This window comes from Pavona decussata, unplaced genomic scaffold (genome assembly GCF_977016875.1).
Source record: "Pavona decussata unplaced genomic scaffold, jaPavDecu1.1 SCAFFOLD_64, whole genome shotgun sequence".
NCBI classification, from domain to species: Eukaryota; Metazoa; Cnidaria; class Anthozoa; order Scleractinia; family Agariciidae; genus Pavona; species Pavona decussata.
In genome coordinates, this window is record NW_028145484.1 from 1,456,118 (window position 1) to 1,483,804 (window position 27,687).

Here is a 27,687-nt window from a genome sequence, read left to right on the forward strand (position 1 = left end):
TTTTTTGATTGGCTGCTATGTAACGGCTTGCATTGTTTTACCGCAGAAATCCTGCGGTAATAAAATTCCAGTTTCCCTGAGTCTCTCCTGGCGACCAACCGCTGGCCAAAGTGCCTGAGGACTCTGGATACAAGATTGGCGCAGCTTAAAATAATAACTGTACCGTTAAATTCCAATCTCGTTCTGAGAGCCCACGTGTCTTTTGGTCAGCGCCAAGACAAAAGACACGTGGGCTCTTGGAACGAGATTGGTTAAATTTAAATAGATTAATAAATTTGTTGCATTTTGATTCATAACTCGTGGGGGTTTGCGCCGATTACAGCATTGCAAAATGAGTTCGAAAGTCCTTTATCCTATTCTCTTTGTCAAATTGGATTCTGCAAGAAATTAAGGGAAGTTCGTGCGTGCGGAGACTTGATAAGTAGAATTCAAGTACATTCATAACAATTAATGCATTCAACGTGTACTATCACGATTTAGACAAATCCGCTGTACTACAAATCACCTTAAAATTTGGTAACACCAAGCAAGCGCAATAGCACCAACTTCATGTAAGAGTCACCAACATCAAATGTCCTACTTTGTGGGCAATGAGCTTGATACGTTGAGGCCTGTCTTCCGGTCTTTAACGTCCAATATGACCACGACGTTGATACTAAAAATTCGGTAGCTCTTCGATTCAAGGTAAGGTAAACTGTTCTCAGTTTATGTGTCCTCGAGGTATAGTAGGCTAGCTGCGACGTCGGACGTCTTGTGTTTGATTTGATCTATCCCTGCATATCTTTGCATTTCTGTCGTTTTAGAAAGGTATTGCCCCAAGAGCCTCCATTTTGTAAAACTACCGGCGAAGCGCGAATCAAATGTCAACGATGAGTACTGTATCTCAAACCGAGTGAGAGATACAACTGCATGGCCAGATTTTTCGTCTTCATAAATTAGGTCTTAAAGTACTCCGCTACTTTGTTCCTTTTGTCAGTGCGGATTACTGAATAATTATAACTGGAGTTCACTATGAAGAGTTAAATTAGAGTGACGCCAAGACCGTGAAGTTTCCAAGTTTCTTTTCCGTAGCTAAGATCAAATCCTGCATACATATTGAAAAGAATGCACTTAGAGTTCCTTGGATAAAGAATGGTGAACACACAATGACTCATTCAGTAAAGGCTCCTTTAGATATGATGGCTCGATCGCTGAAACGAAGTGTTCTCCGATCGCTAACGATCGCAGTGATCGGCCATAGAACCAGTTTATAGGTATGTTTATAATCGGTTTAATCACTGCGAGTGCTACTGGGTGAATGACCATGGGTGCCCGGAACATATTTCCATCCGCGGCGTCACTTCCTCATCGCTGAGCACCAAGTTTTTTGGCGATTGAACGATTGGAGCTGAGGAACTTAAGATTACCAGGCGGCTTATATTGCTGGTATAAATTGTTTTGAAGTTGACGCATAAATTGTTCATTTAATTGCATTTATTTCCTGAGATACCTTGCTGGTATTGCATCGCGGTGTTCGAAACCCTCTTAACTCCCTAAATCGCTGAAGTCATACAAATTTACCAGTTTTGATCTGAAAAATCTTATCAACAAACAGCACATCCGCCAAGCACTGCGAAAGAGCTTGCGTTTGAGTGGTCACGCTCAATGATCTCATGCTCAAGCTGAAAAGCTGTCGCCACATCAATGAATGCGAATGGAAGGGTTTTCATGGCGCACGTACTTTTCAACCTACAGGTTTCTAGAGGTTACTAAGGGGGACAAGCAGATAAACAAACAAATTAATGCGCTTTTTAAGTTATAGGCTATATTGATCTCCCAGCCGATACAAGAAAACAGACAATATAAAGACCTCGAGAGGTTACTTCAGAAATAAGTTAATATATCATGAACTGACAGCGGTTCGATTCACAGCGTAACGGTCTACTGATGAGTGTGTCGCATTTATTGTGGCGAAAGCCACTCGGACGACTGCCTACGCGAGCCCAACAGTGAAGAGTCATGATAATTACACTCCATTGATTTCAGTTACGTATTCTGCTTTTAAAGCCAACTTACAGTTGTTTGAGCCGTAGGCTATAAAAATAGCAAAAACTTGCGGAAGTTTTTCTGCCCATTGATGCGTGGATGATTCCCATTTCAGTTAACCGACTCTTCCAGCGAACCAGTGAAGAAAAACGTATGAACATCCGGCCTTTATAGCTTCCTTTGTTTTCAATTAAGTGAAAATTTTCAATGATCTCATTCATCCCTTACAGGTGGACAAGCAAAGGTTAGGATAGGTAGCAAATACGACCTTCTTTCCTGTTAATTTGGTAACATCGCCATGACACTTCTCGCTATGTTTTAGGTTACCATAAACACCATTTCAAGTTTTGAAAGTTGCTTACAACCAAAGATGGCCTTAAAATTGTCACCCTGTCGGGACGAGGAGTTAAACTATTTCAAGTTTTCATCTATCGTGTTAAATGAGTTCCCAAAAGCTTTACGCCAGGCCTTTAAAGCTATGTGGGACAACAACATTGGACATCGCCCGGGATTCCAGCAATGGGATGACTCCCCTGTTGTCAGAAATCTGTTTGTCTCTGCAGAAGGTGGTACTACCAGAGTTCCTACACACCAGTCTTACAATGAATGGGATTGCACTGTCTTATTCCAGGCCACAATCTTTGCACAGTCCTTCGCCTTACCAGATACCTCAGGTCGCCACAAAACACTCAGTGATTTGTACGTAAAGCCCCGTGGCGTATCTCACGGAAGTTTCCATGCATACGTGGAAAGCCCGGTTGGAAACAATGCTGAAACATTTGCACTTGCGATTGATCAACTTCGACTTCTCAGAAATTCGCTTTTCCATTCGACAAGCGCAGAGATGGACAAGTCAACATTTAGCCAACGTGTGCAATACACTAAAGATGCGTTCAAAGCTCTTGGAATTACGACAGATGCGATTGATGCCGTAGGAAGTTTGACCGAGTCGGCCTTTTTTCGCACGAATGAAGTTCAAAAATTGGAGCAAGGTATAAGAGAGGAGAGTCTGAGGTATATCGAGTTTCTCGAGGGTATGAAATCAGATATGGAAGAGTTAAAGGTGAAAGTTGAAGGTCATATTGCTAACAAAGACGACATCGCTATCCTGGCGCAAAAGATCGATGGGCTAAGAGCAGTGCAAGAAAAACGAGATGCTCAACCAAAACACTCAGGTAACACATTAATCAGCTGATAGGCCTATATAAAAAGATTCGCACAGAAAATAGAAAAAAGAATACTTGATCGCAGTGATATATTGCAGTTGTGTGTTTTAATGAGTGGGTTTATCAAGGTTATAACAAACACACTATCCTTCGGATTAGATTGTTCTACCCTAAGCGAGTATGTTAACCACTGCATGCACAGATTCATCGTTACACGCATGCCACTTGTGACAAGTATTTCTTTCAAACTACCCAACTTACGTTTTCGACCACAAAATTGGATTAAAACATACTACTCATTTTTAGTTGTACAAAAAGGGTTTGGCCGTTTAGACTTGACATTGTTTTAAAATTATTTTTGTCCTTTATAAGATGCAACATCATCTATTGAAAGGCCTTCTTTTTCTTCAACGGAAGAAACTCCAAGTGCAGCTGACAGCTATCACACACTTGGGGACACACAACGAGCTCTGGGCGATCTTTCCTCAGCTCTTCGATCTGCACAGCTTGCACTTGAGATCAGACGTAATCTGTTTGGAGAAAACCACCCAAGCACGGCTGACAGCTATCATTCAGTAGGAGACACACAGCGTGCTCTTGGCGACCTTCAATCCGCTCTCCAATCTACAAAGCGTGCATTGGACATCAGACTTAAAGTATCTGGAAAAGAGCACCCAAGCACAGCTGACATCTACCATTCACTTGGGGACACACAACGTGCACTTGGCGACCTTCATTCAGCTCTTAATTCTGGAAAAGAAGCACTGGACATCCGACTTAAGCTTTATGGAGATGAACACCCGAGTATAGCTGACAGCTACCATTCACTCGGGGACACACAACGTGCTCTGGGCGATCTTCCAACAGCTCTTCAATATGCACACGATGCATTGGAGATCAGACGTAAGCTGTATGGAGAAGACCACTCGAGCACGGCCGACAGCTATCATTCACTGGGGGACACACAGCGTGCTGTAGGTGACCTTCATTCCGCTCTTGAATCTGCACAGCACGCATTGAAGATCAGACGTAAGCTGTATGGAGAAGACCACTCAAGCACGGCCGACAGCTATCATTCACTGGGGGACACACAGCGTGCTGTAGGTGACCTTCATTCCGCTCTTGAATCTGCACAGCACGCATTGAAGATCAGGCGTAAGCTGTATGGAGAAGACCACCCAAGCACAGCTGACATCTACCATTCACTCGGGGACACACAACGTGCCCTTGGTGACCTTCGCTCAGCTCTTGAGTCCCATCAGCGTGCGCAAAGCATAAGAAACAAATTCAAGAATAGCTGACGTTTGGTTTATATATGTATTCTCTCGCGGTGAAGCAAAATAAAGCCACCGAAACGTTAATTTAACTCAACATACATCAGTCCATTGAGCTTGTGGATTTGTTCTTATTTCAGTAATCATAACCATGTACATCTAGAGAGCAAAAAATTAATTAATTAAAGAAGAGGCCTTGTTTGGATCGCCCGATATGTTACATCCCGGATGGGGATTCCTTGACTGAATTGACTGACTGACTGACTGCCAGTGCTTGCAGCCACCCCTGATGGGAAAGTTGTTGACTTTGGGTGCAAGCAATCTTTTGGAATCTTGAAAGTTGAGTGTCCATCTACAAAATCTGCTGTCACCCCACTGGAAGCTTGCTCTAATCCCAATTTTTTCTTTCCACGAGTAGGTGATCAATGTTGTTTGAAAACTGAGCATGAATATTATGCTCAAGTTTAAGATAAGATACTTATAATTGTGACAGGTGATGGAGCCGTCACGAACAGAACTGGAAAACGACTGTTGTGGTATTGAATCAGATCCAGGAACAGCTTTGAAGCAAACATTCACAATGAAAAGAAAGCTTAAAATTTTCAGTTTGAACGAAGAACCCTCTTTGTCCCGGAGAACTGTAACAGGTCTAGCCAGAGCCATTTTTACCAGTTTTTATATATCACTGTACTCTTATGGCCTTTCAGTCGACGGGGGGATTTTCAATAAACGCTGACTGAGATTATATCAATTGCGAATATTTGTCAATAACGAATTTCGACGAAACTCGTTGTCTGCGCTTTTTATCGTAGGAAACTCGTCTGATGGGGGCAAGGTTTCTTTGATCTTCCAGAAATTGTATCAGAAGTACAGAATGTTCATTAAACTCACTATCTTACCGGACAGCTTTATATTAATTGAAGTGACAATATCTGCGAACAACTAACTAATAACCAGCGAGAGTTACTAACGAGTTTAAACTCGTTAATTCTCGGCATTTTGGTGCTAGGCAAGAAAACAACTTCAATCGAAATATCCGGATTAATCGAACTTTCTTTTGGGAATTAGCAAATGTACTTCTTCATAACCCAAGAATGTCTTTACAATTAAAACAGATCCTCCCAACTCGTTGCTACGTATGTACATGTGCGACTCGACGACCCAACCGGTATACTCACCACATATGGCGATTTTTTTGCTCGTATCTTTAAAAATGCCCGCTTTGAGTTTAACGTATCTTAACCGATCCATCATGTTTTCGTTATAAATAAACGTACATTTTATTAATTTATTAAGCTTTATTGGCACACGAGGATGCCTTAAATAACTAACAAGTGGTTATGCAATTTTAAAGAGAAAAGTGACTGAGAGCAATTTAACAGTGAAAAAAATCGCGTTTTATTTTGAAAAAATTCAGCTTTATCAATCATTCACAATATCTCAGTGAAGCGATGCCGCTCTATAAGCAAAATAGTATTCAGCAATTTGTAATTATTAAAATTTGTCGTTAGAATTGCAAATTAAACTAAAGTTGGATTAGATTACGGAACGTTAACATCACTGGTAAGTTTCCGAATGCGAGAAAATTCCATATATTATTAAGGATACGTGCTTTTAGTTCATTTAGGGTTTAAAATCTTTACTTTGTAATGTAATGCGGGGGCGCGCAATGAGAATATTCAGAAAATGCTTCAAATGTACTTCCTGTTTACCAAGACCGTTCTCAGAACTTTCAAAGAGATCTTTTAGTGCTGGCTAAAACAATTTGATCTGTTGGGGTTCTCAAGCTAAACAGGTCCTTATTTTCCGAATTTTCGAACTGCTGTTGGCTTTCCGAAAGTGCTAGCTGACCTTATATCGCTTTCGTAACAACAGTTTTCTTCCGATGTTACTAAAATGTTAGTTGACACAGCAATACGTCAAGGCGCTTATCGATCATAGCTGAACTGATCAATATGATCTGACCAGGTCACCTGCGATGAAAAAATTACACCTAGATATCTAAGAACCTCAGCCAGCTCAAGTTCATCTTTAGAAGTAACATTGTGAAGCTCCCTGCCGCTACCATGCACCAAGGGAATACTTATTGGTAGTGACAAGTACGATGAAGTGTGTATGATGATATAGATCACTTCGCTTGATCGCAATGTTTAAGTTCTTATATTCACTTAATTTTTTCCTTTATACAAGAGAGGTTGAGGTAGTTCATCCTCTCTTGATTTATATCACATATGTTTATACGATTTTTATCTTAGTGTTATCGTTTCCAATTGTATTTTCATTTTTACGATAGGGGGCCACTTGTTCATTAGTTGATATGCTGATAGGTGTTACCCTGCAGTAAACAAAGTTGTATCACAATGTGAATTCATTGAGAAGATCTGGCGGACGGCTATTTCTAGAGTTATGGCGTGGAGTTAGAGTAAAATAAAAATCTTGAACTCAAAATTTTGGAAGGCCAACGTCTCGAATTCACGATTTTGGACCCCAAAATCATGAATTCAAGATTTTGCAACGCCAAAATCCTGGATTCAATATTTTGGAATGCGAAAATCGTAAATTCAGGATTTTGGCGTTCCAGAATCTTGGATTCGGGAGTTTTGGCTTTCAAATCAAAATTCTGGAACTATCCTTTTGTCAAAACTCTACAAAAGTACCGGGGGGGGGGGGGGGTACTTCCTTATAAGAGGCTAATGAGGATGTGCCGCTGGATGGGGTCGCATTTTCACGACTGGATTGACTAGAATGGGGTTGCATTTTAATTGAGTTACTAGAATGGGGTCGCACATTTTCGGATTTTTGGGGTAAGAAAATTCTAAGTTTATTCTATCAAGTAGGGATTCAAAATGGCTTCGGTTAAAAAGTTCAGAAAGTTGTTGTTTATTAAATGTAACCATCACCTCGCATTACACTCCGTTCTTGAAAGTAGATGTATAAATAAAAAGTGACTTAGCTGGGATTGCAAAAATTACATTTTCCCAAAAAGTGACTGAGATGGGGTCTATAACTGGCCACAAAATAGACTATAATGGGGCAGGTGCTCTGAGAGGCCAGCTGTACATACCCAGTAAAACTGAAACCAAGTACCCCCCCCCCCCCGGGCAAAAGTAACCCTACTGCCATTCGAGCTCACAGAACTGGTCCCTTATTTTAGCGTAACGTCCGATCTTCTATACCAGCCGTGTAATCATGTAACGCCATGGTTTTATGGGATAATACAAACATCGTTCCCAGAGTTCTTTCACTTAGTATGAAGATTCCCTACTGTCTGTTTGTTTTCTCTGTTACTCCCTAGGAACGAGTCGGACGTTCGAGTTGTCGTTTGTTGGTTTATCACATGATTTTTCCAAATATTTCATTCAAGTAATCTTATCAAACCCATTGCGACATTTGCCCTAAGGTCGCTATTTTGGGTAGAATATTAATTTGATATATTTTGACTGATATACGGGTATACAAGAGTATACTAGGGTTTACAATGGTATACAGGGGTTGACAAAGGTATACAAGGGTATACAGTCGAACCTGTAGATAACGGCCACCCACGGGACTTGAGGAACTGGCCGCTTAATACAAGTGGCCGCTTAATACAGGATCACTAAAATACTCACTGGGCGTTGTCTAATGTCAATTTTAATGGTGTATCATACAAAAACATTTCATGCAAGGAAACAATAGGACAATCAACACTCTTTCAAGAGATCAATACTTTAAACAAAGTTCAGTGCCAACTTGTAACTTAATGGTATAATATACGTAACATTGTGTAAAAGCACTGTGCAATAAATTGTCCTCTACTCTTTTACGGCGTACAGTACTGTATTTCTAACTCACTTACTTACGTGACTTGCAGTTCACAACAAAATATCTCATTCCGTCATTTCATAGTTGTTACGATCGAAGTGGAGTTATAACGGTAATGTTGCTAATTAAAAGTAACACAATATATAACAAAATTCTTAAAGTTAAAATAGGAATAGGGTAAGAATTACAGCGACTAAACAAGTGGGACACGTGCATTTGGCACATCGGAATTTGAAACTTTTGTTTGTAGAGCATGTCGTTGACTGCCGGCACTCCCAGCGACAATTCCTGTTATCCATGGTACTGTGTATATGGCTTTTCCATTCAAGGGTGGCCGCTTAATACAGGTAAAAATAACAAAGAAAGACAAACATGGGAGTGATACAGGGTGGCCGCGGCCGCTTAATAGAGGTGGCCGCCTAATACAGGTACCAAATACAGCGTTTGTATGCGCGAAAAATCGGGACTTTAAAAAGTGGCCGCTTAACAGAGGGTGGCCGCTTAATACAGGGCCGTTATATACAGGTTCGACTGTATATGGTAGACATTTTTAAAATCTAAATACACTATAATAGGGGATACATGAGGTGCCTACGGATATACGCCGTGTCTGTGTGCTGACCAAAAGACACGTGGGCTCTGGGAACGAGATTTGCGCCGATACAGCATTAAAAAATGAATTCTTTTGTCTTTGTTGTGTTCGCTTGTTGCGCGACGGCAACCGCAGTAGGTGATCATTCTGGAGGTCAAAATGACAATTCAGCGCGACATTTAGCCAGCAAAATTGTCCTTCGTATACTTATGAGGTCGATCGACAGGTAAGTAAAATTATATATATTAATATCATTATTTATAATTACAAGATATATATTTTTTTTGGAGCATTCAATCGCCACAATTTCCGTGGCTGAATAATATTGCCTTCCTTCTCTTTTCATCAATCACAGGTATTTAGTTTATATCTGATTAAAGGAAAAAGAAACAGGCAGAGCATCAGTAGATGCTGAAATAATAGGAACGATATTAAAGGAATCTTGCGTCCGAATCATCACTACATTCGGGAAGAAAATTTGGTTGCTAAAGGACAAATTGGATTCTGCAAGAAACTAAGGGAAGTTCGTGCGTGTGGAGAATTCACATTAAATTAGTTCCAAGTACATATATAACTATGCATTCAACGTGTACTATCACGATTTAGATACCCTGCGAGCAGAGTCTCCTTCGATCTTCCTAGAAAAGTTGTGCTGGTTCATGTCACGCTCAGCCATTTCACATCATTGTTAACTATTTCACGGTAGAATAAACCGCTTTGCCGTTCAGCCTGAAACGTTTGATGCATTGCCAAACAATTTCTTATTGAGCTGTACCATATGAAGTTATTAGAAGCTATTCGATCATATTGAGCTATTTCACGCAACGCAACGCTCTGTCATTTGATGCTACGGTCAACCATTCTACATTACGCTAAGCTATTTCACCCATCGCTAATTCATTTCATGTTAATACGCTGTACCATTCGCGATTACAATGTGTTGTTTAAACATCGGGAACTAGTCCATTCTCGTTTTGACTGTTCTACATTGCAAAGGGTGAGCTATTCGCATTGAAGGGTGAGCTATTCGCACTTTGACTCGACTGTTTAATTATTCCATGTTCCACTTCCGGATATGAGTTGCTAGTATGTTTGTGTTTTGGCTAGACCGTTTCGTTTTACACTTTGCTATTCAAGTATAGAAAGTTGAACAGTTTGTATTTTGGCTGTGTCACTCTTTAATTGTCTATACTATTTTGTAATGGACACTTGAACCATTTATTTCTTGTCTGTACCATTTGAAATTCATGTATTTTTGGTGATAACGGCCGCCCATAAAATAGCTATAAAAACGCGTTGAAATTTAGTAAAACCAAGCAAGCACAATAGCACCAACTTCACGTAAGAGTCACCAATATTAAATGTCCAACGTTGTGGGCAATGAGCTTGATACGTTGAAGCCTGTATTCCGGTCTTTAACGTCCAATATGATCATGACTTTGATATTTAAAATCATTCGGTGGCTCTTCGATTCAAGGTAAGGTAAACGTACTCAGTTTATGTGTCCTCGAGGTATAGTAGGCTAGCTGCGACGTCGGATGTCTTGTGTTTGATTTGATCTATCCCTGCATATCTTTTCATTTCTCTTGTTTTAGAAAGGTATTGCCACAAGACCTTCCATTTTGTAAAACTACCGTCGAAGCGCGAATCAAATGTCAATGACGAGCATTGTATCTCAAATTGAGAGATACAACTGCCAGATTTTAATCCAGTTAAAATTGGCTTCAAACATTAGGCCTTAAAGTACTCAACTTATAAGAGTTCACTATGAAAAGTTAAATTAGAGTGACGCCAAGACTGTGAAGTATCCTAGTTTTTTTTACGTCGTCAGTTTAATGGAGACCAAACTCTGCATACATATTGAGCAGAATGCACTTAGAGTTCCTTTGATAAATGGTGAACACACAATGATTCCTTCAGTAAAGGCTCCTTCAGAAATAAGCTAATATATCATGAACTGACAGCAGTCCATTCACAGCGTAATTGTCTACTGATTCGTGTGTCGCATTTATTGTGGCGAAAGCCACTCGGCCGACTACGTACGCGAACCCAACAGTGAAGAGTCATGATAACTACACTCCATTGATTTCAGTCAGGTATTCTGCTTTTAAAGCCAACTTTCAGTTGTTTGAGCCGTAGGTTATAAAAATAGCAAAAATTTGCGGAAGTTTTTCTGCCCATTGATACGTGGATGATTTCGATTTGAGTTAACCGACTCTTTCAGCGAACCAGTGAAGAAAAACATATGGACATCCGGCTTTTATAGCTTCTTTTGTTTTCAATTAAGTGAAAATTTTCAATGATCTCATTCATCCCTTACAGGTGGACAAGCAAAGGTTAGGATAGGTAGCAAATACGACCTTCTTTCCTGTTAATTCGCCATGACACTTCTCACTATCTTTTAGGTTACCATAAACACCATTTCAAGTTTTGAAAGTTGCTTACAACCAAAGATGGCCTTAAAATTGTCACCCTATCGGGACGAGGAGTTAAACTATTTCAAGTTTTCGTCTATCGTGTTAAATGAGTTCCCAAAAGCTTTACGCCAGGCCTTTAAAGCTATGTGGGACAACAACATTGGACATCGCCCGGGATTCCAGCAATGGGATGACTCCCCTGTTGTCAGAAATCTGTTTGTCTCTGCAGAAGGTGGTACTACCAGAGTTCCTACACACCTGTCTTACAATGAATGGGATTGCACTGTCTTATTCCAGGCCACAATCTTTGCACAGTCCTTCGCCTTACCAGATACCTCAGGTCGCAACAAAACACTCAGTGATTTGTACGTAAAGCCCCGTGGCGTATCTCACGGAAGTTTCCATGCATACGTGGAGAGCCCGGTTGGAAACAATGCTGAAACATTTGCACTTGCGATTGATCAACTTCGACTTCTAAGAAATTCGCTTTTCCATTCGACAAGCGCAGAGATGGACAAGTCAACATTTAGCCAACGTGTGCAATACACTAAAGATGCGTTCAAAGCTCTTGGAATTACGACAGATGCGATTGATGCCGTAGGAAGTTTGACCGAGTCGGCCTTTTTTCGCACGAATGAAGTTCGAAAATTGGAGCAAGGTATAAGAGAGGAGAGTCGGGGGTATATCGAGTTTCTCGAGGGTATGAGAACAGATATGGAAGAGTTAAAGGTGAAAGTTGAAGGTCATATTGCTAACAAAGACGACATCGCTATCCTGGCGCAAAAGATCGATGAGCTAAGAGAAGTGCAAGAAAAACGAGATCCTCAACCAAAACACTCAGGTAACACATTAATCAGCTGATAGGCCTATATGAAAAGATTCGCACAGAAAATAGAAAAAAGAATACTTGATCGCAGTGATATATTGCAGTTGTGGGTTTTAATGAGTGGGTTTATCAAGGTTATAACAAACACACTATCCTACGGATTAGATTGTTCTACCCTAAGCGAGTATGTTAACCACTGCATGCACAGATTCATCGTTACACGCATGCCACTTGTGACAAGTATTTCTTTCAAACCACCCAACTTACGTTTTCGACCACAAAATTGGATTAAAACACACTACTCATTTTCAGTTGCACAAAAAGGGTTTGGCCGTTTAGACTTGACATTGTTTTAAAATTATTTTTGTCCTTTATAAGATGCAACATCATCTATTGAAAGGCCTTCTTTTTCTTCAACGGAAGAAACTCCAAGTGCAGCTGACAGCTACCACACACTTGGGGACACACAACGAGCTCTGGGCGATCTTTCCTCAGCTCTTCGATCTGCACAGCTTGCACTTGAGATCAGACGCAAGCTGTATGGAGAAGACCACCCAAGCACGGCTGACAGCTATCATTCAGTAGGAGACACACAGCGTGCTCTTGGCGACCTACAATCCGCTCTCCAATCTACAAAGCGTGCATTGGACATCAGACTTAAAGTATCTGGAAAAGAGCACCCAAGCACAGCTGACATCTACCATTCACTTGGGGACACACAACGTGCACTTGGCGACCTTCATTCAGCTCTTAATTCTGCAAAGCAAGCACTGGACATCCGACTTAAGCTTTATGGAGATGAACACTCGAGTATAGCTGACACCTACCATTCACTCGGGGACATACAACGTGCTCTGGGCGATCTTCCAACAGCTCTTCAATATGCACACGATGCATTGGAGATCAGACGTAAGCTGCATGGAGAAGACCACTCAAGCACGGCCGACAGCTATCATTCACTGGGGGACACACAGCGTGCTGTAGGTGACCTTCATTCCGCTCTTGAATCTGCACAGCACGCATTGAAGATCAGACGTAAGCTGTATGGAGAAGACCACCCAAGCACAGCTGACATCTACCATTCACTCGGGGACACACAACGTGCCCTTGGTGACCTTCGCTCAGCTCATGAGTCCCATCAGCGTGCGCAAAGCATAAGAAACAAATTCAAGAAAAGCTGACGTTTGGTTTATATAAGTATTCTCTCGCGGTGAAGCAAAATAAAGCCACTGAAACGTTAATTTAACTCAACATACATCAGTCCATTGAGCTTGTGGATTTGTTCTTATTTCAGTAATCATAACCATGTACATCTAGAGAGCAAAAAATTAATTAATTAAAGAAGAGGCCTTGTTTGGATCGCCCGATATGTTACATCCCGGATGGGGATTCCTTGATTGAATTGACTGACTGACTGACTGACTGACTGACTGACTGACTGACTGACTGCCAGTGCTTGCAGCCACCCCTGATGGGAAAGTTGTTGACTTTGGGTGCAAGCAATCTTTTGGAATCTTGAAAGTTGAGTGTCCATCTACAAAATCTGCTGTCACCCCACTGGAAGCTTGCTCTAATCCCAATTTTTTCTTTCCACGAGTAGGTGATCAATGTTGTTTGAAAACTGAGCATGAATATTATGCTCAAGTTTAAGATAAAATACTTTTAATTGTGATAGGTGATGGAGCCGTCACGAACAGAACTGGAAAACGACTGTTGTGGTATTGAATCAGATCCAGGAACAGCTTTGAAGCAAACATTCACAATGAAAAGAAAGCTTAAAATTTTCAGTTTGAACGAAGAACCCTCCTTGTCCCGGAGAACTGTAACAGGTCTAGCCAGAGCCATTTTTACCAGTTTTTATATATCACTGTACTCTTATGGCCTTTCAGTCGACGGGGGAATTTTCAATAAACGCTGACTGAGATTATATCAATTGCGAATATTTGTCAATAACGAATTTCGACGAAACTCGTTGTCTGCGCTTTTTATCGTAGGAAACTCGTCTGATGGGGGCAAGGTTTCTTTGATCTTCCAGAAATTGTATCAGAAGTACAGAATGTTCATTAAACTCACTATCTTACCGGACAGCTTTATATTAATTGAAGTGACAATATCTACGAACAACTAACTTATCACCAGCGAGAGTTACTAACGAGTTTAAACTCGTTAATTCTCGGCATTTTGGTGCTAGACAAGAAAACAACTTCAATAGAAATATCCGGATTAATCGAACTTTCTTTTGGGAATTAGTAAACGTACTTCTTCATAACCCAAGAATGTCTTTACAATTAAAAAAGATCCTCCCAACTCGTTGCTACGTATGTACATGTGCGACTCGACGACCCAACCGGTATACTCACCACATATGGCGATTTTTTGCTCGTATCTTTAAAAATGCCCGCTTTGAGTTTAACGTATCTTAACCGATCCATCATGTTTTCGTTATAAATAAACGTACACTTTATTAATTTATTAAGCTTTATTGGCACACGAGGATGCCTTAAATAACTAACAAGTGGTTATGCAATTTTAAAGAGAAAAGTGACTGAGAGCAATTTAACAGTGAAAAAAATCGCGTTTTATTTTGAAAAAATTCAGCTTTATCAATCATTCACAATATCTCAGTGAAGCGATGCCGCTCTATAAGCAAAATAGTTTTCAGCAATTGTAAATTATTAAAATTTGTCGTTAGAATTGCAAATTAAACTAAAGTTGGATTAGATCACGGAACGTTAACATCACTGGTAAGTTTCTGAATGCGAGAAAATTCCATATATTATTAAGGATATGTGCTTTTAGTTCATTTAGGGTTGAAAATCTAATTACTTTGTAATGTAATGCGGGGGCGCGCAATGAGAATATTCAGAAAATACTTCAAATGTACTTCCTGTTTACCAAGACCGTTCTCAGAACTTTCAAAGAGATCTTTTAGTGCTGGCTAAAACAATTTGATCTGTTGGGGTTCTCAAGCTAAACAGGTCCTTATTTTCCGAATTTTCGAACTGCTGTTGGCTTGCCGAAAGTGCTAGCTGACCTTATATCGCTTTCTTAAGAACAGTTTTCTTCCGATGTTACTAAAATGTTAGTTGACACAGCAATACGTCAAGGCGCTTATCGATCTTAGCTGAACTGATCAATATGATCTGACCAGGTCACCCGCGATGAGAAAATTACACCTAAGAGATATCTAAGAACCTCAGCCAGCTCAAGTTCATCTTTAGAAGTAACATTGTGAAGCTCCTTGCCACTACCACCAAGGGAATGCTTATTGGTAGTGACAAGTACGATGAAGTGTGTATGATAATATAGATCACTTCGCTTGATCGCAATGTTTAAGTTCTTATATTCACTTAATTTTTTCCTTTATGCAAGAAAGGTTGAGGTAGTTCATCCTCTCTTGGTTATGTCATATGTGTTTATACGATTTTTATCTTAGTATTATCGTTTCAAATCGTAGTTTCATTTTTACGATAGAGGGCCACTTGTTGATCAGTTGATATGCTGTTAGGTGTTACCCTGCAGTAAACAAAGTTGTATTTCAATGTCAATTCATTTAGCAGATCTGGCGGACGGCTATTTCTAGAGTTATGGCGTGGAGTTACAGTAAAATAAAAATCTTGAACTCAAGATTTTGGAAGGCCAAGGTCTTGAATTCACGATTTTGGACGCCAAAATCCTGAATTCAAGATTTTGCAACGCCAAAATCCTGGATTCAATATTTTGGAATGCGAAAATCTTGAATTCAGGATTTTGACGTTCCAGAATCTTGGGTTCGGGAGTTTTGGCTTTCAAATCAAGATTCTGGAACTATCCTTTTGTCAAAACTCTACAAACGTACCCGGGGGGGGGGGAGGGGGGTACTTCCTTATAAGAGGCTAATGGGGATGTGCCGCTGGACGGGGTCGCATTTTCACGACTGGATTGACTAGAATGGGGTTACATTTTCAATAGAGTTACTAGAATGGGGTCGCACATTTTCGGATTTTTGGGGTAAGAAAATTCTAAGTTTATTCTATCAAGTAGGTATTCAAAATGGTTTCGGTTAAAAAGTTCAGAAAGTTGTTGTTTATTAAATGTAACAATCACCTCGCATTACACTCCGTTCTTGAAAGTAGATGCATAAATAGAAAGTGACTTAGCTGGGATCGCAAAAATTACATTTTCCCAAAAAGTGACTGAGACTGGCCACAAAATAGACTATAATGGGGCAGGTGCTCTGAGAGGCCAGCTGTACATACCCAGTAAAACTGAAACCAAGTACCCCCCCCCCCCCCCCCGGGCAAAAGTAACCCTGCTCACAGAACTGCTCCCTTATTTTAGGGTAACGTCCGATCTTCCATACCAGCCGTGTAATCATGTAACGCCATAGTTTTATGGGATAATACAAACATCGTTCCCAGAGTTCTTTCACTTAGTATGAATTTTCCCTGCTGTCTGTTTGTTTTCTCTCTTACTCCCTAGGAACGAGTCGGACGTTCGAGTTGCCGTTTGTTGGTTTATCACATGATTTTTCCAAATATTTCATTCAAGTAATCGTATCAAACTCATTGCGACATTTGCCCTAAGGTCGCTATTTGGGGTAGAATATTAATTTGATATATTTTGACTGATAAACGGGTATACAAGGGTATACTAGGGTTTACAATGGTATACAGGGGTTTATACCTGCCAACTTTTTCTGAGATATAGCCGTGAGATTTTTATCCTGGGAGTGCTGAGATTTTTGAAGACGACACGATCATTTCCGAAGATTTCCGAAGTCTTCCGAAGACGTCCAAAGTCTGCCGAAGGCGAAGTTATCGAGAAAACGCTTAGCTACAAGAACCGACGTTAGTTGATAAAATCAGCTGGCAGCGCTATAGTTCTAAAATCGGAAAGTTTTGGACTTTTATTCACTTTACACATGGTTTTCGTTCCTTACATGGGTCTGAGTTAACATATCGTTACTTACATGGGTCTGAGTTAACATATTTTTGGAATTGTGTCAAGCAAGACGACAACAACTCACATTTTTCAATCAGGCGTGAGAAATTGGCCCGCAAGCGTGAGCCGGTGTGAGATCGAAGTTTTCAACCCGCAGGCGTGAGAGTTGGCAGGTATAGGGGTTGACAAGGGTATACAAGGGTATTTATGCCCGGCCTGATCAATCGATGAAATTGGTAATCGATAACAATCGATGGCAATCGATGTCAATCGATAACAATTAATCGATTGATATTGGAAATCGATGACCAATCGATGACCAAAAATCGCGTGTTTTTTAATTGACATCGATTGTCATCGATTGCCATCGATTGTCATTGATTGTCATCGATTGTCATCGGTTTTCGTATTTCCTTTTAAATAGAAGATAGATCGAACGTCCGATTGAGGAGGCTTGCATATTACGTCCCGCTTATAAGACAACGAACAACAACAGCAACAAGAATTTATTGGTTCATATATCAAATGGACATGTGGATTTATGTAGACTGCGAGTAATCTCTCATATTTCTTTGTGATAGTCGAGTGAGTGCGATCCGAAAATTGCGTGGCTCGCTTCTCGTTCTTACCCGACCTCGTTTTTACCGACTGATTTGCATAATTACACAACAATTTCGTTTCTCAGAGGCCAAAGTGGTGCTTCCAAATCCCGTTGGAGGTGACCCAGTTGCCCACGACCACGTGTTGTGTCTAAACTTTTAGCACGTTCCCTCGATCTCCCCTCTTTTTTTGAGCAACGAAACACTCACCAAGTTCAACAGAAAATGGGCATTCATGATACCCTTTAACTACAACGTTGTAGATAGTTAAAATAACTTCAGACATATTTTACGGGTTTGGGTCACCAGTCACGTATACGGCCACGAGCGGAACTAAAATTACAAATCGAAAACAGTCAGCTAATTGACCCAAGCTTGTGATTATCGATTGGTCATCGATTGACCGATATCAATCGATATCAATTAACTAATTGACATCGATTGATATCGATTGATCGATTGGATTTCCGATGATCGATTGTCATCGATTGATCAGGCCGGGATTTATGGTAGACATATTTAAAATCTAAATACACTATGATAGGGGATACATGAAGTGCCTACGGATATACGCCGTGTCTGTGTGCTGACCAAAAGACACGTGGGCTCTGGGAACGAGATTTGCGCCGATACAGCATTGCAAAATGAGTTCGAAACTCCTTTATTCTTTTCTCTTTGTTGTGTTTGCTTGTTGCGCGACGGCAACCGCAGTGGGTGATCATTCTGGAGGTCAAAATGACAATTCAGGCGCGACATTTAGCCAGCAAAATTGTCCTTCGTATACTTATGAGGTCGATCGACAGGTAAGTAAAATTATATATATTAATATCATTATTTATAATTACAAGATATATATTTTGGAGCATTCAATCGCCACAATTTCCGTAGCTGAATAATATTGCCTTCCTTCTCTTTTCATCAATCGCAGGTATTTAGTTTATATCTGATTGAAGGAAAAAGAAACAGGCAGAGCATCAGTAGATGCTGAAATAACAGGAACAATATTAAAGGAATCTTTCGTCCGAATATAATCATCACCACATTCGGGAAGAAAATTTGGTTGCTAAAGGACAAATTGCATTCTGCAAGAAACTAAGGGAAGTTCGTGCGTGCGAAGAATTCACATTAAAGTAGAATTCAAGTACATATATAACTATGCATTCAACGTGTACTATCACGATTTAGATACCCTGCGAGCAGAGTCTCCTTCGATCTTCCTAGAAAAGTCGCGCTGGTTCATGTCTCGCTCAGCCATTTCACATCATTGTTAACTATTTCACGGTAGAATAAACAGCTTGGCCGTTCAGCCTGAAACGTTTGATGCATTGCCAAACAATTTCTTATTGAGCTGTACCATATGAAGTTATTAGAAGCTATTCGATCATATTGAGCTATTTCACGCAACGCAACGCTCTGTCATTTGATGCTACGGTCAACCATTCTACATTACGCTAAGCTATTTCACCCATCGCTAATTCATTTCATGTTAATACGCTGTACCATTCGCGATTACAATGTGTTGTTTAAACATCGGGAACTAGTCCATTCTCGTTTTGACTGTTCTACATTGCAAATGAAGGGTGAGCTATTCGCACTTTGACTCGACTGTTTAATTATTCCATGTTCCACTTCCGGATATGAGTTGCTAGTATGTTTGTGTTTTGGCTAGACCGTTTCGTTTTACACTTTGCTATTCCAGTATAGAAAGTTGAACAGTTTGTATTTTGGCAGTGTCACTCTTTAATTGTCTGTACTATTTTGTAATGGACACTTGAACCATTTCTTTCTTGTCTGTACCGTTTGAAATTCATGTATTTTTGGTGCTAATGGCCCCCCATTAAATAGCTATAAAAACGCGTTGCAATTTGGTAAAACCAAGCAAGCACAATAGCACCAACTTCACGTAAGAGTCACCAATATCAAATGTCCAACTTTGTGGGCAATGAGCATGATACGTTGAAGCCTGTATTCCGGTCTTTAACGTCCAATATGGCCATGACTTTGATATTTAAAATCATTCGGTGGCTCTTCGATTCAAGGTAAGGTAAACGTACTCAGTTTATGTGTCCTCGAGGTATAGTAGGCTAGCTGCGACGTCGGATGTCTTGTGTTTGATTTGATCTATCCCTGCATATCTTTGCATTTCTCTTGTTTTAGAAAGTTATTGCCTCAAGACCTTCCATTTTGTAAAACTACCGGCGAAGCGCGAATCAAATGTCAATGGTGAGCATTGTATCTCAAATTGAGAGATACAACTGCCAGATTAACTGGCTTCAAACATTAGGCCTTAAAGTACTCAACTCTGCCCTCTTTATGAGTGCAGATTTCCGAATAATTATAAGAGTTCACTATGCATGAAGAGTTAAATTAGAGTGGCGCCAAGACTGTGAAGTATCCTAGTTTTTTTACGTCGTCAGTTTAATTAAGACCAAACTCTGCATACATATTGAGCAGAATGCACTTAGAGTTCCTTGGATAAAGAATGGTGAACACGCAATGATTCCTTCAGATATGATGGCTCGATCGCTGAAACGAAGTTTCCTCCGATTGCTAACGATTACAGTAATCCGCCATGGAACCAGATTATAAGTACGTTTGTAAACGGTACAATTTTTATCCGCGGCATCATTATGGTATAAATTGTTTTGAAGTTGACGCATAAATTGCTAATTCAACTGCATTTATTTCCTGAGATAACTTGTTGATATTGCATCGCGGTGTTCGAAACCCTTTTAACTCCCTAACTCGCAGAAGTCATACAAATTTACCAGTTTTGATCTGAAAAATCTTATTAACAAACAGCACAAGCACTGCTAAAGAACTTTCGTTTGAGAGGTCACGCTCAGTGATCTCGTGCTCAAGCTGAAAAGCTGTCGCCACATCAGGTGAATGCGAATGGAAGGGCTATCCTGACGCACATACTTTTCAACCTACAGGTTACTTAAGGTTACTAAGGGGGACAAGCTGATAAACAAACAACTGCGCTTTTTAAGTTATAGGCTATATTGATCTCCCAGCTGATACAAGAAAACTGACAATGTTAAGACCTCGAGAGGTTACTTCAGAAATAAGCTAATATATCATGAACTGACAGCGGTTCCATTCACAGCGTAATTGTCTACTGATTCCTTGTGACGCATTTATTGTGGCGAAAGCCACTCGGTGGACTGCCTACGCGAGCACAACAGTGAAGAGTCATGATAATTACACTCCATTGATTTCAGTTACGTATTCTGCTTTTAAAGCCGTAGGCTATAAAAATAGCTAAGACTTGCGGACGTTTTTCTGCCCATTGATGCGTGGATGATTTCCATTTGAGTTAACCGACTTTTTCAGCGAACCAGTGAAGAAAAACATATGGAAATCCGGCTTTTATAGCTTCTTTTGTTTTCAATTATGTGAAAATTTTCAATGATCTGATTCATCCCTTACTTGTGGATAAGCAAAGGTTAGGATAGGTAGCAAATACGACCTTCTTTCCTGTTAATTTAGTTACATCGCCATGACACTTCTCACTATCTTTTAGGTTACCATAAACACCATTTCAAGTTTTGAAAGTTGCTTACAACCAAAGATGACCTTAAAATGGTCACCTTATCAAGACGAGGAGTTAAACTATTTCAAGTTTTCGTCTATCGTGTTAAATGAGTTCCCAAAAGCTTTACGCCAGGCCTTTAAAGCCATGTGGGACAACAACTTTGGACATCGCCCGGGATTCCAGCCATGGGATGACTCCCCTGTTGTCAGAAATCTGTTTGTCTCTGCAGAAGGTGGTACTACCAGAGTTCCTACACACCAGTCTTACAATGAATGGGATTGCACTGCCTTATTCCAGGCCACCATCTTTGCTCGGTCCTTTTCTGTACACCACCAAACGCTTAGTGATTTGTACGTAAAGCCCCGTGGCGTACCTCGCGGAAGTTTCCATGCATCCGTGGAAAGCCCGGTTGGAAACAACGCTGAAACATTTGCACTTGCGATTGATCAACTTCGACTTCTAAGAAATTCGCTTTTCCATTCGACAAGCGCAGAGATGGACAAGTCAACATTTAGCCAACTTGTGCAATACACTAAAGATGCGTTCAAAGCTCTTGGAATTACGACAGATGCGATTGATGCCGTGGGAAGTTTGACCGAGTCGGCCTTTTTTCGCACGAATGAAGTTCGAAAATTGGAGCATGGTATAAGAGAGGAGAGTCGGAGGTATATCGCGTTTCTCGAGGGTATGAGATCAGATATGGAAGAGTTAAAGGTGAAAGTTGAACGTCATATTGCTAACAAAGACGACATCGCTATCCTGGCGCGAAAGATCCATGAGCTAAGAGCAGTGCAAGAAAAACGAGATGCTCAACCAAAACACTCAGGTAACACATTAATCAGCTGATAGGTATATATAAAGAGATTCGCCCAGAAAATAGAAAAAAGAATACTTGATCGCGGTGATATATTGCAGTTGTGTGATTTTAATGAGTGGGTTTATCAAGGTTATAACAAACACACTCAGTATCCGACGAATTAGATCGTCCTACCCCAAGCGAGTGTGTTAACCACTGCATGCACTGATTCATCGTTACACGCATTCCATCTGCGACAAGTATTTCTTTCAACTAACGTTTTCGTCCACAAAATTACTCATATTTAGTTGTACAAAAAGGGTTTGGCCATTTAGAGTTGACATTGTTTTAAAATTATTTTTGTCCTTTATAAGATGCGACACCATCAATTGAAAGGTCTTCTTTTTCTCCAATGGAAGAAACCCCAAGTGCAGCTGACAGCTATCACACACTTGGGTACACACAACGAGCTCTGGGCGACCTTTCCTTGGCTCTTCAATCTGGACAGCTTGCACTTGAGATCAGACGTAAGCTGTATGGAGAAGACCACCCAAGCACGGCCGACAGCTATCATTCACTGGGAGACACACAGCGTGCTGTTGGTGACCTTCAATGCGCTCTCCACTCTGCAGAGCGTGCATTGAACATCAGACTCAAGGTATTTGGAAACGAGCACCCAAGCACAGCTGACATCTACCATTCACTCGGGGACACACAACGTGCACTTGGCGACCTTCATTCAGCTCTTAATTTTGGAAAGCAAGCACTGGGCATCCGACTTAAGCTTTATGGAGATGAACACCCGAGTATAGCTGACAGCTACCATTCACTCGGGGACACACAACGTGCTCTTGGCGATCTTCCAACAGCTCTTCAATCTGCACAACATGCTTTGGAGTTCAGACGTAAGCTGTATGGAGAAGACCACCCAAGCACGGCGGACAGCTATCATTCAGTAGGAGACACACAGCGTGCTGTTGGTGACCTTCATTCGGCTCTTGAATCTGCACAGCATGCATTGAACATCAGACTTAAGGTGTTTGGAAACGAACACCCAAGCACAGCTGACATCTACCATTCACTCGAGGACACACAATTAGCGCTTGGTGATCTTCGCTCAGCTTTTGAGTCCCATAAGCGCGAGCAAAGCATAAGAAACAAAGTCAAGAAAAGCTGACGTTTGGTATTATATGTATCCTTTCACGACTGAAACATTGGTTTAACTCAACGTACATTAGTCTATTGAGCTTGTGGATTTGTTCTTATATCAGTAATCATAACCATGTACATCTAGAGAGCATAGCATTAATTAAGAGAGGAAAAGGCCTTCTTTGTAACACCCGGTATGTTACATCCCGGATGGGGATTCCTCGATTGAATTATTGACTGACTGACTGACTGACTGACTGACTGACTGACTGACTGACTGACGGACGGACGGACGGACGGACGGACGGACGCACGGACGGACGGACGGACGGATGGATGGATTGATGGATTGATGGATTGATTTAACCCTAACGACTTTCAGTCCCCCAACCGGGCCATACATACTAACTATGACCGGTTTGAAATTCGCGATGTAATCGGACCCTAAGAACGACCCTAGCTTCTTGAATGCTTAGCAAACCTCCCAAGTCCATCCTTAACACAATAGTGAACCTTGAGCCGTTTACCATTGTTTTATAACCAAAGCTAACAAAGAAGGAGAATCTGATTTTTGCCTCGACTTTCATACTTGTAATAAATACGAATACAGCTTTGTGAATAATTTAGCGATGAAAAACATTTTTTTGGCTTCATCCTGTTACTTTATGTCACCGAGTGGATTGTCAGAAGAAACGTCTTTCTGCTCATGTGAGTGCACTGTTTTCTCACAAAAAGTTGAAACACCCCGCAGCTAAGCCAGAGTTAAAGATTGGTTTTAAACTGGGAGTCGAAAGCAATTTCGCGTTTACTTTAGTCTTACTTTTCTACGCTTTGTGATTGGTTACTAAAACGTGCGCCACTTTCTCAGCAAACACAATCGTCATGAGTTGATCGCACGCGTTTTCCCGCGCTGGGCGCCGGTCACATGTATCTGCTTCGAGTTCATTGGTTCATGGCGTTGCTTACATCTGTTGTGATTGGTTAAGGTTGTTTCTTTTGTTTTTGTTTTACGACACTCATTTGAAAATTTGATGCAATTAGTCTCGTTTCAAACGTCGAAGTTTTCATATGCCGAACCGAATTATTAGATTTAGCTTTTTACAAGTTAGGAAAAGCTCCAAACCAGTACTGAGTTGTTGAGGTAGGCGATGACGAGCAGCGATGCGCGGGATGAACATTCCCGTCCCGATACACTCCGAAGTTGTTCTCGTGACCATTTCCACCCGGACGTCCGTCAAGATCGCATCCGAACGTCATTTTACTTTTGAAGCTGTTGATGAGCCAAGCACTGCCATTTGACTGTTTCGTCAATGCAGTACAGTCGCGACAATTATTGCCACGGATGTTAATGTACTCGTAGTGGCGACAACGAAACCCCCAGGTACCAAAGATATCGTGGCCTTCTAATTTGGCTCGTGCGTAGTCTGTATACTTGAGACCTTCAACAGCAAGAAGAAAAAGAAGAAGGAGCCGATTATTTACCCATTTTAAGGACAGAGCCTCCAAATACAGAGGTATTTTTGCTCTGTTTTTGACTGTGTGGGAAACGTAGATCTTAGCAAGGGCTATTGGAATCCATAAGAAAAAATTTTCAGAAATAGGTAAGCAACAATATTTTCTACAAAGCTAAAATTGGCGAGGGGGACGGATTCTGCCCGCGGCGACTTTGAGCCTGAACTGAACTATTTTAATATTTGAGAAAACGCCCTGAAAATTCAGGACTTTTTCAGAAATTTATCCGGGAAAAATGTAGAGTGCATGTTACCTTCAGTAGGATAGTTGCAGGTGACTCGCAGGTGTGTGGAGTGATTAGCCAGGGATTGCATGTGTGGCAGGAACAGACGGTAAGCGCTCCAATCCACATAACTGTTGGCGTCATTCTTTGGGAAATCCACACTAAATCCTTTGTCTTTGAACGTACCTTTATTACTTAAGGAAAACGATTGAATCAGGATCCAAACAAATCCGGCTTCACTTTCCATGTCGCAGTAGAAAGGAAACGTTCCCATCGTTAAATCGTAGATCGCGTAGTTTCCAGACGTCAAGTTGCCATTGTTTTCGGCGACATCTTTGCAGCTTCTTGCAAGCTTTGTCTCACACCGTTGACCAGTGTGAGTGGCAGGACAGATGCAGTTTAACCGTGTTCCTTTGGGGTTACAGATCTCCTTGCAGTCTCCTCCGTTTACACAGGGATTGGGACGGCAACATCGGTTAACACACTTATGTTTCCCTGGTATGTATTCCTTTCCCTCCTAACGTGTTAAAAATAGACAATAAGCTGCAAGTCTCCTTCGGTAGTGGATATATCCTATTTTCAACTTCGTTCTACTGTTTAGTTTTTATTTTGCGTTCTTCTTTTTGTGATTAGCAATTAAATGTTTCTCGCCTCTTTTTACAGTTCTGTAACATAGTTAATAACTTCCAATAGCCTGCATAGCAGGCGTAGTCGGGGAATGGGGAGGGACACCAAAAACAGAAAGCGTGAGAAAAAACAGAGGATCCCTTTTTTCGCATGCGTGCAGAGAAACCGAAATAAGACAAGCCGGTATACAAAGAAACAAAACAACAATGACGACTGTCGAACCCAACCTACCTTCACCGTATAACTCCTTACTAGATCATAATAATTCGCCCCTGATTTCCATTTCATTGCAAATGGATCCATGTCTTTATTAGCATCGTTAAGCTCACAGTTATTTCCTTTTGCAGAGGGGAAATAATTCATGGATGCACAGAGACAGTCATCTTTACACATCATGTGACATTTGGCGGCGCTGGCGACGGTCAATCGTTTAAACACGTGACCTTCAAGGATGTGGTCATGTATGGCATCTTGATCGATGACAAACTTGAACTTTTGGCAATTAGCTTTTTCCTTCCCATGAACCAATGTGCGGAGAGTTAAGTAAGATACTAGGAATGCCACTTGTAGGAGGCGTGCAAGGTCCATAGTAGAGCTATAAAAAGCGAATACAAAATGAGATTAGTAACTTTTGAAGCGTTTGGTATAGCGACGCAAGTACACGCGCAAAAACAAGAGTGAAATAAACTTTCTAAAAGTCCCTTACAAAACTATTTTTCTCCACGCAAGTTTGTTGGTTGGAAGGCGAATCAAGCCGTTCTGAAATTCATCATGGATTATATACGCGAAGATCGACTTGTGGCAAGTCTAGAGTCTGTACAAACACTGAGACAGCTCTCTGTAGATTATGAAGCTAAGACCTCAAACGGGTTATTAATGTTGGCGCGCGGGGTTTTTGTCCTCAAGTATGAATTCACACGACTGATAACTCTCACTGGTATATAATCCTTTTAGTTTTTCTGTTTAGTCTTCTTCGTCAGTCTCTTGTGTTTTTGTTTAATTTGTAATATTAAAACTTATGTGGTGAATCGGTAAATTATGACTTTACCTCGAGACGCAACACGAACTTAACACTGAAGAAGCTTAATGTTTTGATGCAAGTCCTCAAGCTGTAGTTGTATTTTAGGGGGGCAGTGTCACCTAATATATATTGTGTCTATAGAGACATTAGAATAGTGGTTCAGTTTTGTTAATAATGACTCTACTAGTGCACAGAAACTAGTGTTAGTTGCCTTTGGCTGCGAATGGCTGGGATACCTCTAAAGGAAACCAAAAAAAAAAGTGATGGAAAAATTTGTTCTCCCTGATAAAAATTTCTTCCTCCGAGAAATCGGTACTCAAAGAGCAATTTCGTGTTAGAGTAAAGGTTCTTTGTCAAATGTTTGAGCAGTTTTGATCAAATGCAGAGTAATCTCCGTGACATGCAGTGCTCCTTTAAAGTGTTTTGTGCTTGTGTCACTTGTGGAACCAACAATTTTATAAAAATTGTTTAATATTGTTTAATTTTCAGTCACGTTGTGCCATTTTGCCACCTGGCTGATCGACCCACAAAGATCACGGAGGATCATGAAAGCTTTAAAATTATCTTGCATTTTCCTCAAAAAATGGAGGGAAAGCCGCCAATAAAACACATTTTTTAATTTTTTATGCGGGTCCTTACACACAACACACAAAAACTTGTTTTGTGAAACCGCTAAAAAATCGTTCGAACACCTTTTTCTTGTCTTGCCGTTTGGGTTATTCTTTTTATATGAAAATTCTTTACTCAGCTGCTTTTATAAATATTTCAGTGATTTCGTGAAATATTGGAATAAATCCAGATTTCGGCCATGTCTTATCAGTTTATAGAAGAAATTAACGAGGCCTTATAGCAATAAACATTTAAGAAATGGTTTTAATAAAGTTCTAGTTGAGAAGGAAACAGTGTTGAGCCTAGCTTTCCTTAATAAAATTCCAACGAACACAACATTTTGTGGTAACAGCAACACTATTAGATTTCAGATATACATACCTTTTTCAATTTCACTTGTCTCCAACACGTATGACCACGAAACGTACACAAATTTTTGATTGCGCTGTCAAAACACTCACTCCAGTCAGAGTTAGACGTGTTTTGGAAAACGTGCGTCTCTGGAAAGGTTAATGCTCCAAAACTGTAAAAGCCAGATGTCTGCAGGTGCAGGTTTATACTTGAATAACAAAACAAAAACATATCC

General features: G+C 40.6%; 3 protein-coding genes across 6 annotated transcripts; 2 read left to right on the forward strand and 1 right to left on the reverse strand.

The window, feature by feature from the left end:
* Positions 1–585: 585 nt before the first annotated feature.
* Positions 586–5,581, forward strand: LOC146478341 (uncharacterized). Of its 4 annotated transcripts, none has more exons than XM_085111856.1 (3): positions 586–684; positions 2,348–3,200; positions 3,564–5,581. In XM_085111856.1, exons 2-3 carry the CDS (start codon positions 2,396–2,398, stop codon positions 4,490–4,492), a joined length of 1,734 nt encoding a protein of 577 aa, XP_084967982.1. In that variant the 5' UTR covers positions 586–684; positions 2,348–2,395; the 3' UTR covers positions 4,493–5,581. The 4 variants fall into 4 exon arrangements, with proteins under 4 accessions (XP_084967982.1, XP_084967984.1, XP_084967983.1 ...); XM_085111858.1 differs by having other exon boundaries at positions 595–689; XM_085111857.1 differs by having other exon boundaries at positions 624–684; positions 2,256–3,200.
* A 3,350-nt stretch (positions 5,582–8,931) lies between these two features.
* On the forward strand, positions 8,932–23,748 carry LOC146478342 (uncharacterized). Its single transcript, XM_085111692.1, has 6 exons — positions 8,932–9,087; positions 11,267–12,119; positions 12,483–13,280; positions 18,224–18,429; positions 21,153–21,990; positions 22,335–23,748. The coding sequence occupies exons 2-6, from the start codon at positions 11,315–11,317 to the stop codon at positions 23,135–23,137; spliced, it is 3,450 nt and encodes a 1,149-aa protein (XP_084967818.1). The 5' UTR covers positions 8,932–9,087; positions 11,267–11,314; the 3' UTR covers positions 23,138–23,748.
* On the reverse strand, positions 23,628–27,402 carry LOC146478343 (uncharacterized). The gene is made up of 3 exons (XM_085111869.1): positions 25,703–27,402; positions 24,875–25,361; positions 23,628–24,548 (listed from the first exon to the last, which is right to left on the reverse strand). The coding sequence occupies exons 1-3, from the start codon at positions 26,057–26,059 to the stop codon at positions 24,208–24,210; spliced, it is 1,185 nt and encodes a 394-aa protein (XP_084967995.1). The 5' UTR covers positions 26,060–27,402; the 3' UTR covers positions 23,628–24,207.
* Between the last annotated feature and the right edge of the window lie 285 nt (positions 27,403–27,687).